Source organism: Mya arenaria, chromosome 7 (assembly GCF_026914265.1).
Source record: "Mya arenaria isolate MELC-2E11 chromosome 7, ASM2691426v1".
NCBI lineage: Eukaryota > Metazoa > Mollusca > Bivalvia > Myida > Myidae > Mya > Mya arenaria.
The window spans coordinates 8,362,766-8,377,258 of NC_069128.1; the positions used below are offsets into that span (position 1 = coordinate 8,362,766).

General features: G+C 33.0%; 1 protein-coding gene across 1 annotated transcript; it reads left to right on the top strand.

Moving 5' to 3' along the window:
• Nucleotides 1–1,851: 1,851 nt before the first annotated feature.
• On the top strand, nt 1,852–12,407 carry LOC128240463 (inactive dipeptidyl peptidase 10-like). The gene is made up of 14 exons (XM_052957109.1): nt 1,852–1,887; nt 2,658–2,696; nt 3,231–3,350; nt 3,639–3,724; nt 4,304–4,533; nt 5,600–5,698; nt 5,947–6,022; nt 6,292–6,486; nt 8,354–8,405; nt 9,134–9,236; nt 10,022–10,074; nt 10,811–10,883; nt 11,500–11,573; nt 12,267–12,407. The coding sequence occupies exons 1-14, from the start codon at nt 1,852–1,854 to the stop codon at nt 12,405–12,407; spliced, it is 1,377 nt and encodes a 458-aa protein (XP_052813069.1).
• The last annotated feature ends 2,086 nt before the right edge of the window (nt 12,408–14,493 follow it).

Sequence of the window (14,493 nt, forward strand, 5' to 3'; positions counted from 1 at the left end):
AAGTAATTTAAAATAATTAAAATTCCAGGGCCATCTCATATGATATATCAAACAAGTTAAACGTAACTGTAGAAGAAACAGACCTTTGTATCAGGTCAGCGGTCAGTAAACAATGCAATTAAGAAAAAAAGATGATATTAGCGGCCAATCAAAAATAATATTTCTGACTCTATCTCTGACATTTCTCCTATGGAACAATTCAAAATTACTGGAATGGTTAAAGATAACTAATACAAAACTTGTCTGGATTACCAAAATAAAGTTTGCGACACATCCTTATCAAAAATGCCAAGACTGATGCTATTATTATGCTAAAACAGTTATATATTATTTGTTGTGAAATTTACTGTTGGTATGCCCCGCATAATTATTGAATATTTTTTTGGGACTGTTTGTTTTAGATTGTGGTTCAAAACAACAACATTTACTTGAAAGAATCGGTTAGTGAACAACGTTCGGGCGAGCCCTTTTTGCCAGTGACGTCATCTGGAAAAGTCGGTGACGTATTCAATGGAGTCCCTGATTGGCTTTACGGAGGTACACATTTATCTTAGATGTATTGTTCGTTCGATCGGTTTGTGGATTGTATCACTTTGAGTCACTTGTGTAAAAACAATCAGCGAGCAGTGATTCTCTCCCATGTGTCACAAATTAAGCGAATGAAATATATGTTTATCTACAAATGACTTGTCAAATCAATAAAGTAAAATCATTTTATAAATAAAAGCTCACATTTAAATCCGTCCGACATCCGTCCTTCTGCCTTTTCCTATTATTGCTGAAATAAAACTTCGCATTTATAAAAGGCTACTGTGTTCTACGAACTTAGAAAACTATATTTACTGCGGAATTTCTGTTTGGATGTCCATAATGGATGCTTATAAAATGCACAATTCTAGACGTGAATTTTTTATTATGAAAGCATTTCATTTTTTTGTGAGTTCCACTTCTATGTATTCTAACAATATAATAAATTCTTCCCTTCCTTCCCTGTGAATTCCATTGAATTGAATCCTTAATTTAAGAAGAAGTCTAATAAAAATCCAAATAATATTCCCAACACAAACGGATCTTGGCGGGCGAACCATTTCCCCTAATATATAACCACCCACCAAATATGTTTTACGTATAGCCAAGGCTCGTCGGTTCCTGGAGAAGTTGCAGCTTATAGTGCGCCGCATTTTACGTCAACTCCTGGATACGCCCTGCCTTAGATTAACTAAAGAGATAATTTAAAGACCTTATCGAATATGGCTCGTTAACGTATTTTTCAGAGGAGGTACTCCGCCGGGACAACACTCTATGGCTCTCATCAAACGACCAGTTCCTCGTGTACATGGAGTTAAATGACACAGAGATACCGTTGATCGAGATGGTGCACTTTTCAGACCCTTCAAATAGTTATTCTGAAAAACAAAATTTACGTTATCCAAAGGTACATTCAAAAATAGTTACATTTATAAAAAAGTACATATACGAGAACCAAAACATCGTTAATAAACACGTTATCACTGTATGTTTCCGCTTGATAATTATATTGCCTTTTTTATGTCGAAATAAAGTGTGGTAAACCATGAGGATTGTTGAAACTAGCAACCCATAGAAACAATGATATACACTCAAAATTTGTTTTTGAAAGTCAACGATTTTTAAGAGCGTAATTAAAGTTTTCCATCATAAGGTTATAGATTAATTTATTAAATTATCCCGCATTTTCTGTCAGAGTCCTTGTCGGAGAGCGGTTCTGTAGTCGGTTTTCTATTTCTTTCTAATTAACCGGAGTAGGTTGGTGTAAAATAATTATAGTATTAGAGTTTTCCGATGCATAACTGTGAAATAAACGGTAAAAACATGAGCGAGTCCTATCAAGATGAGACAGTCCCTAAGGTGGGGTTCACTGTAAGAAAGAGCTGAAGTTTGTATATATTTCAGCCGGGCAGTCCTTTGCCAGTCTTAAAGCTAAATGTGTACAACTTTCCAAAGAATCAGACGTATGTTGTGACGACCCCAGAGCTTTTCTTGAATAGGTTAGCATTAAGTACTTCTGAAATAATAAACGAACATATAAAAGTTATAATATATCTATAAGTTAACCGACACACGTGTTTTGTTTAAAAAATGTTTTTTTTGAGACGTCGTTTAAAATAAGTAATGTATTTTGAACTTTAATGAAAGTTTTAGATGTATGTTTAACTTAAGGACAACATCAACATCTTTCAAAAATCAGCAAACTGAAGTTTAAGCAATTGTTGTTTGAGTTTAGATTCTATTGATTCTCTAGTGCGTCTTCATAAGTTTCGGAAGTAACAGCTTTTGAAAACGTTGTTGTTTGTAGGAGCCCATACGTGGCGTCAGTGGTTTGGAAGAACAACGTCACATTTGCAGTCACGTGGTTAAGCGTACATCACAATGTATCTATAATTAGCATTTGTTCGGCTACTAGCGGGTTTTGTTATGACGTAAGTAATTTTATATCTAACGACATTTGATAAGTTTATGTATCTAGTGCTTTCAGTGTATTGTTATTTCCTAAAAGTGTTTCATAACCAAACTGTACAAATAACATTCAACATAATCGATGCGTTTGGGTCTTAAATTTTAAGATTAAACCTATAAACTGTTGATATCTGTATATGCTTTCGTTCTTTGAATTTCAGAATATTCAGTTAGAATCACAAATAGGATGGATAGATCCGGTAAGTTTGGAGTTTCATGTTTCATTTCTTATACAAACGGCCCCTTGAATATGTCATCTGTAAACACAAACTTGATGAGTTTTACACGCACTTTTCAGCAGGACAGATTAGATGTGATCAAACGTTTTTCCCAGGTTTTCAATGCGACATAAGTAAATAGATAAGATGACCGCATAAAGAGTTGGTTTACTTGGGCACATGCTAACTTTAACCACCATGTATTTTAAACTCAAAACGGTGTATTGAGATGACACGGCATTTGCTTGTACCACTCGCGTGAGCTACTGAATTCCAATTACTGGATTTTTTTTTATTATTGGTCATCCTGCGCCTGGTCTTGTAGCAATGATTTCTTTTTTGAAGTGAATAACATGTCTGAAATACCCATCAAAATTATGCTATATTTGACGATGATATCACTTAATATTTTTATTGATGTTTCAATATACGTAAGTAATGGTGTAGGAATAATGTGTTTTTTATGAAAGTGAGCTGGCAACCAAATTGTTGCAATTGCAATATTTCAACTTCCAGCCAGTTGATATCATATTTACACCAAGTGGAAACGAGTACTTTATTACTGCCCCACGTTACGACGGGAGCGGAAAAACCTTTACACAAGTGGCGATTGTTGATGCTTCCATTGAAATCAATGTAAGAATTTCACTTCCTTTGTTTTGTTTTTTTGTTTTTCAAATGGTTTTCAGTAAATATCTCCTTTAAATAAAATCACACCACTCTACATTTTAAATTAGATCCTATAAAACTAGTGTCACGGACCGAATTCCTGAAGGAACTAAACTTTTCTTTTCAACTAAGCGGAACACTTTTAGTTAGGTGAATGCAAAGAAAAGAAAAATCTAGATTTACATTAAAAAAATCAGTTGCATTCACATGTGTTGGTTCTCGAAAATGATTAAAACATATGTTTTAATTTTTCAGCCACCCATTCAAAACGGTCAGATGTTATATCTTACTGTTAACACAGTGGACGTTTATAAAATTGTCAGTTTCAGCAACGATACAGTGTGAGTATAAGATAAACAGGATATTTGTTAGATTTCGGAGTAAATTTGAATTTAAGTTCAACGAATAATCACCAGAGAAACATTTTCTGATCTTGCACCGACATTCAACGACTTGCCTTTTTTAGTGAACGTTTTTTTTTTTTAATTAACAGGCGTTGAGTGAAATTCGCGTGGAAAACATAACGTATAACTATCATCTTAATAACGACTTTGTAAGAAATGTTAAACCGGCACAGTAGCCAAAGTTTACAGCTTTCCCTACCTAAATCAACAATAAAATCGATGTGTTGTGTGTTTGAAAATTGAAAAAAAACAATTCTCATAAAATGCCCAGAAGCCTTGATATGGAGATAATAAGTCTGCAAGTCAAATGGTCAAACTCAGTTATGTTTGTGACAAAATAGGTGAAACGTTCGTTTGCTTTCGTTCATATTTTGAATAAAATGTAATGCATCAAGTCGGCATGCTCGCTTTTGCTATATTCCATTTATTTCAAAATATGAATGATAACTAGTATTCATTTTCGTAGAAATAAGCACAAACAAACATATCCCAAAAGACGATATTGATTCTTTCCAGGTATTTCCTTGCTTCACCAATAGAAAAGCCAGAAGAGCGTCACCTTTACAGCGTGACGACAAATATGCACGCATACGACTTTAGAGAAATGACATGTCTTACGTGTAACGTAAGTGAAGTATGCCGTTACGTTGACGTCAATTTTGGACACGCTGGGCAGTATTATTTATTGGCTTGTTTAGGTCCCGATGTGCCGTTTTACAGCTTAGTTGAAGCTCCAGATATGTTAGGTAAGCCAGTTTTATGAAACTTGAGCATGATCTCATCTCATGAAAGAGGCCCAAATACGATATCATGCTCATGTTATATCTCCGTTTCACTCTCAATATCACATTTCTAATTAAGACCTTTATACAAATTAAATATCCTTCCAGTATTCCTTTTTATGGCGCAATATCTCATAGAATGTGTTGATAAAAGATGTCAATATTACAATGAATAAACAAACACCTAAGGTTTTAATATTGTTTTTAATCTTGTGTGGTAAAACATGTTGAGGTTGAGAACTGACTTAAATATTTTTGTGATATCGGAGCAGGGAGTAGACGTAGTTGTCTTACCACAAAATGTATCCTGTTTTGTTGCTGTCTCTTTTTATTATGATTATAACAACTTAGCTAATCAATCACACTGTCATTGAATACCTCAAGTTTAAAATTAGTATGGACTTTTTTATATCGTGAGTTGTTTGAAAATGAATGCACCGGGCAATTTCATTGAATTCAAAGATAAATGCATGTCATTTCATGTCCAATTGATAATAACCTTTTTGTCTTATGCATACTGTCTGATTACTTTTGCTAGCACATACTGTTTTAATCCGTCCCATAGCTATATATTTTAAAATCAAATTAATAACAATGACCCTCAGGAAAGTTTTAGTAGAATGATGTGTTACGTTGACATCTTGTCTTGATTTGTATGAAAATATCTGCGAAATGGTGCATTGGAAACAGTTATTTTAATTATTTGCTATTTCATATGGCCACTGGGATAGTTTCCTCTAGTTTTTACTATACTGTTATAAGTTATGTCCAACACATTCCTTTATATATTTTACCATAAAGGTGCTTTGTTTTACAGATCGTCACCTTAGTGCAATAACTCAATAATTGCATATAGAAATAGAAGCAGATATTGAGTTATTGCACTAAGGTGACGATCTGTAAAACATGTGTTTTATGTGTTTGCTTCTGCTTATTCATTCGTATCGAAAAGTAATATTTTTGAACTTTGTCAAGTACCTACACAACCAGGTATAACATCACCAATATATGATAAGTGTTATTTTTGCAGTCGCAACTATTGAGGATAATGACAGACTGCGTCAACATTTGTCAACAAAGCTGTTGCCCGAATATGAATATATGAATATAACGCTTCCTGACGAAAACTGTGAGTTATGTTATGTTATATGATTATTTTACTCTATATATCTATATTGTACTGAACTCACACAATGCGAGTTTCGTCTATATTGTACTGACCTAACGAAATGCGCTCATACATTTATATTTCACCAACCGAACATACCGCGCGTAAACAACTTGATATTTCGACCTAACATATAGGGCGTATACAACTGTATTTTATTGACCAAAAAATCGAGTGAATACGACTATATTTGACTTTTATACTTCCAGACGTTCTTGCTAAAACAATTCTTCCGCCGGTGTTGGATATGGAAGAGGAAATCAAATACAACGTTTTAATAATTCCGTAAGTTTATATTTCCTTCATGGAGAAACAATGTCAAACACCTTTTATTTATCATTCGGCTAAGTACTTACGAGCTTTGTTTAGAAAGCGAAACTGCCTTGAACAGTATACTCATTTAATAAATCACAACGAGAATGGTAAAAAGAAATGAACAATTTATATTTTTATATGTCTGTAGGTCACAAGTAACCGTTGGAAATATTAATTTCCCTTTGCAGTAAAAGATTATAAATTATGTTACTTGCTTATCAGAGTGTTTATAAATTCAGAAACAACGAAATCGGTGACCAAAGTGTCACATCCAAGTTTTACATTGGATGGGAGGAGGTTCTGAGCAGCTTGCGGAGCATTGTAATCGCCAAAATTGACACAAGCGGCTCGAGTGGACGGGGCGAAGAATGGCTCAAATCTATCAGGGGTCAAATTGGCGCCCGGGAGTCAGACGAGATACTGGCCTCTATGAGGTTAGAAAAAAACCATTCATGGGCTATTTGTGAATACAAATATTCACCTGGTCAGTAACATTATACAATATTGTATATGACTGCATAATCGAATAGAGTGTTTACCCATGTTGAAAAGGATTTCATAATCGAATAATTGTGACACTTTCTTGCACTCGTGACTGGCTTAATTCAATGGACGCGTTTTGGCTGGGCGACAAATGCAACTATTACTTATTAACAGTATCTTGCAACAAAAACATAGCTATCTATGGGCTAGGTGTCAGTTTGTCATTAATAGAATACAATTTTATATTAAATCGCAGTATCGAATAGATAAACTGTATAACATCATAGTGTACATGATTGCATAATCTTTTTGACTAACTGTATAACAGCATCTTGTTTATGTCTGCATAATCAAACAGATAAAGTATCATGCTCACCATTTCTTGCATTCTTGACTGGGTTTATTAATTTTGCGCGTTTTGCGGATTGGCTACTGCCACTAAGGACTATTACGGATAAACCATATATGGAAACTCGGATTACCGTTAAGGATTACTCTGTAAAAACATGAGAAAACAATTTGAATCCAGTATTCGAAATCGTATTCGGTTTTACGCATGTATAGCTTCGTGTGAAAACACTAACTGTTTCAAAACATTACATAAACTCTACTTTACCGACGATGCATTATATATGATTTGTATAATATACGAGTTGTCTAGTGTATAAATTATTCGCTTGGCAATTTTGGTATTCGTGCTTCTGGTTTATGTCATTAAGTGAGGTTTACTTACTAAGAGTGTACCTGGTTCAAATGAATTGTTTTACAATAGTCTTGCTCACCTGTATTCCTATTTGTATAGTGTACGTATTTGTTACTGGTTGGCCTTTTGGTATTTGTGCTTCTGGTTTGTGTCATTTAGTGCGGTTTACTTAAATACTAGGATTGTTCCTGGTTCCAAAAGCATTGTTTTACAATGGTCTTGCTCATACTTAAGTTTGTCTTATTGGAGTGGTGTGCAGCCCATGTCATTTTTTGTTTAGTTTTCACTGACTCTGCCAAGGCGGTTACTCCCAGCATTTTCAATGACCAAATCTATATTTTTGTTTAATGTGTCTTGACTTGCATCGATATGTCTCTTGTTTTGTCTATGTTTTGCCTAAAACCTTTTGCTTCTAAATATTTTAGGTTAAATGTTAGACTACTGGGCTATTCTTTGTAGGCAACAAGGTACAACTATAACAATTTAAAGTCGTCTGGTCCAATAAATATATTATAATTGTTGTGTTTTGATTTTTATCCTGTAGCGGTCTGTATCGTGTCTGGTTTTGATCCTTTTGCTGTTAAAAGGGCGGTTGTTCAATGGAAAAAACTACTCGGGACATTTCTGTAGTCCTCCACGTTGTAGTTTTAACGTTTAAAGTCGTCTGGTCCAAAAACAGATATACTTTTTGTGTTATGCTTGATACCTTGTCGCACTGTGTCTCTTGTTTAGCCTAGGTGCATGACTAGTTTTGGTTTACTGGTAAATTTACATTTTACTGACAGTTCCAAAGCGGTACCTAACAATTCTTGATAAACATACCTATTTATATATATATATATAATGTATGCACTGTGCTGTTTGTGGAGTGCCACTAAACCGGGTTTATGTTTAAACTTTTACTACTGAGCTTGTTTCTGTAGCTTTCTGCATAAATATTAGCGGGTTTGCGTCTGTTCTTACTCCTATTGCATTATCAAGCATTATAAATCTAAATTTTCAAAAATTAAAACTGTCTTCATTAAGTCTTTACTATTTAAAGGATGGCGGTCGTTAAACAAAAGTATTTCTCTTTATCATGAACAAAAATAAATAATTTCTTACTCCGTTTACAGGTACTTTCGCACGTTGCATTATGTTACGGAGAAGATGGGCATTTCAGGACAGGTAAGCAGCCTAAAAAAAATTAACAAACATTAATAAAACATCAACACCAACAAGCTTCAATAAATCTAGTCAATGGTTTAAGTGTCTAATTTGTTGCATTACATAAAGTTTTGACTTGGATATTTTTCCGCGGGAGTAAAGGAATGATTGTGTTAAAACAACAACAATTCTCAATAAAACAGAAGTTAATTGTCTGATCTATCAAATAAAGATTTTTTTATTGATTTACTGATTCCAAGAAACGAAAACTAAAAACACACTCAATTATTATATGAAAAACTACAGAAACAAGCTCAGAAGTCAAGCGTTTGAACATAATCCCGTTTAATAGTACAGGGTAAACACCAAAGAAATGGAACACAAAAACAAAAATCACAAACAAGAAACATGGAAAAACAGCACAAATCTCCACAAACAACAGCCTGAAGACTGCCGATATTCCAATTTTATACTTCTTTATATTATTCAATATATATAATTTTAAACTTAGTTTTAAAGTATTTTGTTCAGTTCAATTGAACGAACAGATGATACGAAATCATTTTAATTTAGTGAGATATTTATGAAAAATCGCAAAACATCAAGCAATATCGGACTAATGGCCAAGTAGATTAAGCCACAAACATATTTCCTTGCTTGAATCAGCTGCAATGTTAACTGAATGTGTTAAAATCCTTAGGAAAAAGTTTTTTCCTATGTTTAATGATATACATATCTTTCAATTTCAGTCCTATGGAGGACACGTGGCCTTGTCTACACTGAACTCAGATTTTAATGACGTCATTTTCTGCGGGACTGCCCTTTCACCCATCGTAGATTACTCATATATGAGTAAGTGCATTCTTAAAGAAATGAGTATTTCTCTTTAGAACATATAAGAATGCTTTATTTTTTTTGCATAAGAGCATCAAACATTTAAAGACAACTACGAATGAGTTCAGAAATTGAGTAAGGCCACATTTTTCCGTTTTAAATTGTGTCAATGTATATCGTCACTGTTCGACTGATTCAAAAATACAACAATCGCTAATATTCTTTGAAAATATTTGCTGATTTCAGTATAAGGTCGTGTTTCATTTATAAGTGATAATTGAAGTGGCGTAGCCTTTGGTGACATCAGTATTTTTTTTCTATTTCTATACACATATATTCGAAGGTTTAATATTTTTTTATAATATCAATATTCTAACTGTAGCTATTTCCCTGATACAACTCAATAGTTAACCGAAAAGCATGAAAAGAAATAAAACTATCCTTCTTGCATTTCGACTAACAGCAATAGAATACTATAGTTTCGAAATTTCATTTTTCAATTATATGTATACGTGTTTGTTATAGAAGGGCCACCTTGTTTTTTTATCGATTTAAAATGTAATTCTTTTTTACTATATAATAATGCATCGCCAATAATGAACCTACGCGCTTTCAGGTCCTCTTAAAATGCTTGGATTTTTGTTTTTGTTTTTATTAAAAAAGGTAGCGAAATTTGGATGACCGGATTTGACGAGGGAATTCAAAAAATAAACTCTGTGGACTCAGTGTTAGAAAGCGGTACAAATGTTCTTTGTTAAAACGTTATATGATGTATTACATAATTTGAGTTTCCCTTATTTCAGATTCATATGTACATACCAAGTATAATATACCTGCTGGGTACCACATATCACAAGTGAGTTTTTAAATGTAATGATTATTACATCGACATATTTTGTTTATTTAGCATGATATTTCATTTAAGGAAAAATACAACTTTTATGACAACATTTATCTCGTACAAAATATATAAGAATCTAGTCGGAATCTGAACGCTCACGTGTTCGCATACTAGTTAATAGTTGTGACAGTATGAAAATAAAAGTATCGTAAGTGAGTTCAACCAACTCGTTGTATATGTTCAAACTGAAAGTTTAAGCAAGACGATCTATTGGACTGGTTGTTTAACTGAGCATTTTTTACCTGTGCCTTCATCATATGGGTTTGTTTTGTTTTGGACATTAGAGTAGAAAAAGTTTGACATGATAATGCATTAAAACTTAAAATGAATATCTTTGCATCAGCAGATATTATGTGCCTTTAAATCACACATAGCATCGTTTTCAATTATTAAAATTAAACAAGAACAGCGGAAGCAGTTGTCGCACGGCTTGCAACAAATACATTAGACCATAAGTGTATCAATTAAACCTTTAGTGCAGTTTAGATCTGAATGAAAACATCATCGATAATGTTAACAACATTGCTCACTTTAAAGTCTGCACAATCGGCCCGTGGACACATTTAATAACGATAATTGTTTTTCGTCCTGTCTATATTATACATTATTTTTCAATAAACGGGTTTGTATAACTAGCAATTCCATAACAAGCAGCAGGCAATCCTAAGACATACATTTTTTTTTATTTCAGGGACCAAAGCTGCTGAAAAGCGCCACAAATATGAAAAAGCATTCCTTATACCTTTTACATGGTACACTGAATGGTAAGTTTGGGGGAAGTCATTTAAAGGAAATAGTTCACCTTTTATAAGGTAAGACATGGAACAAAAGATTACATGTGGTATTAAACAAATGTGACCAAAATGCTTGTTTCAATGATAACCCAAAATCTACAGTTGACCCGGGACTGTTGTCAAAAATCATGACAGAAAATGTTTTATTGCAGAAAAAGTTATTGAAAGTCTAATTATTTTAGGCTTTGATTTACAAAACTAAATTCAGTTTTTGTTTCGTATGTTTTTATCACTAAACTTTCATCGAAATTCACAAAAACAAAGCTGTTGCCGTGATGACGTAGTTGCCTTTATGTATTGCTTATACGTTTTTTAAATAGTTTTTTATGTTGGAAAAGTCCAAAAACTTAACATAGAAATACAATATCAAAATTGGATCAAAGTTGTAAATATTATTTACATAACGTAAAAACGTCTCAGCACAACACAACACATATCCTCTTATTGATAATGAATTGAAGTAACGCTTGTTTTGCATAATACACCTCTGCAAGATAAAGGACCTTTACGAAAACAGTTATTTAGCTGAGGTCTTCGAATCATGAAATGAGAAGAAAGATATATACATTTTAATCCTGCATTTCAGATCGCGTTCAGTTCCAACACACTGCTCAATATATCAAATCACTGGTGGACGCTGGTGTAAGCCATATGCAACAGGTATGACATAATGGTGATATTGCACATGTTCATTTACGAAAAGGTGTCGAGTTGTAGAACGGCAATATTTTCTTTTAAGTTTCAAGGATTGGCCATTATTCTATATCCTAACATATCAGCTATTGGGTGGTGTTTTTCATATCACGATTAGTGTTTTATTTAATTGACAATGAGTCGATTTTTCAAAATTATTTTCAAGTTAACAATGGTATTTACAATATTATTATTAATTGTTATATGTAAACTGTTGGATTACGTGCTCACATATTTTAATGTAATCAAGTAAAACTGAAAGGTCTGTTTCAAATGTTGTTAGAAATACAGAAAACTTAGTATCAAATAAATATCAAGAGCTGTAAGGTTTTGAATGTTTAACTAATATGATGTTATCAATGATTTTATCTTTAACTAAGTATAGAACAATTGGCTCAATATGTATGAACTATGTTGATCCAAAAATTGAAGTCATATGGGGTTAAAAATTTTATTAGGGGAGAGCTGATGGTAATCCCCTAATAATGTTTTTAACCATTTCTAGTCCGCAAAAAATGCATCTTTTACAGTTTTATTCCTTTTTCCCGATAATGACATATAAAGTAAAAACGATTAAAGGCGTGGAGGGGCTGAAATACGCTTGCCATAACATAAATGTTTTAAGTATTTTAGTTATCTTCTACCTTTTTACTTTTACAGATTTACCCTGATGTCCGGAACATTTTTGACACTCACTTGTCGCATGTTGTGAACAACATTGAACATTTTTACATTGACTGTTTTGAACTTGATCCCAATTCTGATCCAATTTATATAGTGGAAGAGGAAGAGGAGGAATAGCGTTAATTTAAATAAATTTCAAGAGGTTTTGACATTGTCATGGCATCAAAACATGGGCATTAGCACTAGTTTCTGACCAGATAACAGAATCGGAGAGTGATTCCATATACTACCAGCTTTTGTCGCAATCTAAACATGTAACGGAAAATAAAATCGACAAAATAATTTTAAAAAATACAGAAGGAAAAAAAAAACGACGAGCGAATATGTGATTGAAAGAAACTTAAGAAGTGGAGGACTGGGGAGCAAATATCGGAAACTAAAATACGACGAGGGTATGGTAAACAGAAACATAACATAAAACTACAAAAAAAGAATAGAAGAAGAAAAAACAAATACTTTGAAATATGCTGAATGAAAGTACGGGTACGAAAAATAAAGGCGTACTAAAAATGGTTATGCTGTGGTTGACATAATCAGCAAAACGACTTATTTGCTGCAGAAATAATATTACCCATTAACAAAATCGAAGAAACAAATAATTGCATTACAAACAATAAGTTCCGTTTTATTCTCACACTATTGTTATCAAGTTGCATGTAATACTGTAAATAACCTGTTAAGAGATTGAGTGTTGACTTTAGGAAACCGACCAACAAAATAGCTAGTTCTCTAAACTAAGTATTGTCTCCATTATTCACACTGTTAAATGCTAATGCATGGTGTCCCCATATAGGTTTGATAGCAATTGAAAAGACATTTATTTTATGATTGCAAATATATAACAATAAATGAACGAAAACATGTTGTAGATAATGTTATTGCATTTTATATTTTTGTGAAATCTTCGGGGAACTAACCTTTTTGCAAACGTTAAAAGCGAGTTAGTAATATTTATTTCGGAATAATTTTAACATATTCGGTGAACACTTATAGAGCCCCCTTTAAAATGATTAAACAAGGGTCATAGTATTCAAAAGTCCAATTTGATTGTATCAGATGTATCAATGAGATAAATTTAATTTTCATACATACACATTACAAAGTTGGTTTCAATTTTCTACTAATAGTGAATATTTGTTGGTGCCAGCGGTCCAAGTAAGATTTCAACTGAATATGGCTTTCGTTTCGTATCTTCTTTTGTCAGTTTTATCTCTGGACTTCCATTATCCTTCAAAAGAAAGTTGATGGTAATCCTACTACTATTGCATTGAGTCACTTTCATCGGGTTGTCGAAATCTAAATATATGTTTAGACGAGCAAGTCATTTTATACTCTTCCTTATTTGCAAAATTAATTTCCATGCTTTTGATAAAATCTGCAGGTAACAGATCTTTGCAGGTGTTTGTATCATAAATATGCAAGTTGTCTGGCTATGCAGATAAATATAGCGCACAGTATGCACCTGCAATAATTAATATTAAAGTTCTTTTTCATTCACAGTTTCAGCTTTTTTCAAAAATTGATGTTGACATGTATATATATGCAATTTACATATGTTAATAAAATGTTAACGATGATTTTTTCTTTTTCTTCTATTATCTTACGAATTCGAAGTAAAGAATGATAAAAAAAATGCCACTGATCAATGCCGACGCTCATTTGTTGGATTTTCAGCCGATCAAGGAGCACAACTCGTAATGTTTAGCCATATATATGTGCGCGTCAAGTGTACCAGGTTTTATTGAACGTTCTTGAAATCAGGCTTCGTCAGATCTATTTCTGACATGACATTACTTATAATTAATGCACGGGGTTACACAATTGGACGTACGAGTGTTGGAGTATTGTGCGATTTAAAATATGGCAAATTAAAAGATCACTTTATTTTAATACGTTCATAAGATTCGAACGTTAATGTGAACTTAAGAGCAAGCCGAAGAATCATAAATAGATCTTTGTGAGGAACCGAGGGAAATAATCATTAATGATAATAGCGCAGAAAATGGAAATGTGTTGCCTTACAGTTATTGCCTTATTTTTCCTACAGCAAACAGTCAAAACGCCCTCGAGCAAATATCGTGTTTAATTGAATTACCTTTACTCTAGCTATAAATGTGAGATGTTCACATTTCCTAGTGATGTAGTTTAAAAGTATTTAAAACGTTACTAGATTCAATTATGGGTGCCTCCAATGCACGGCCTC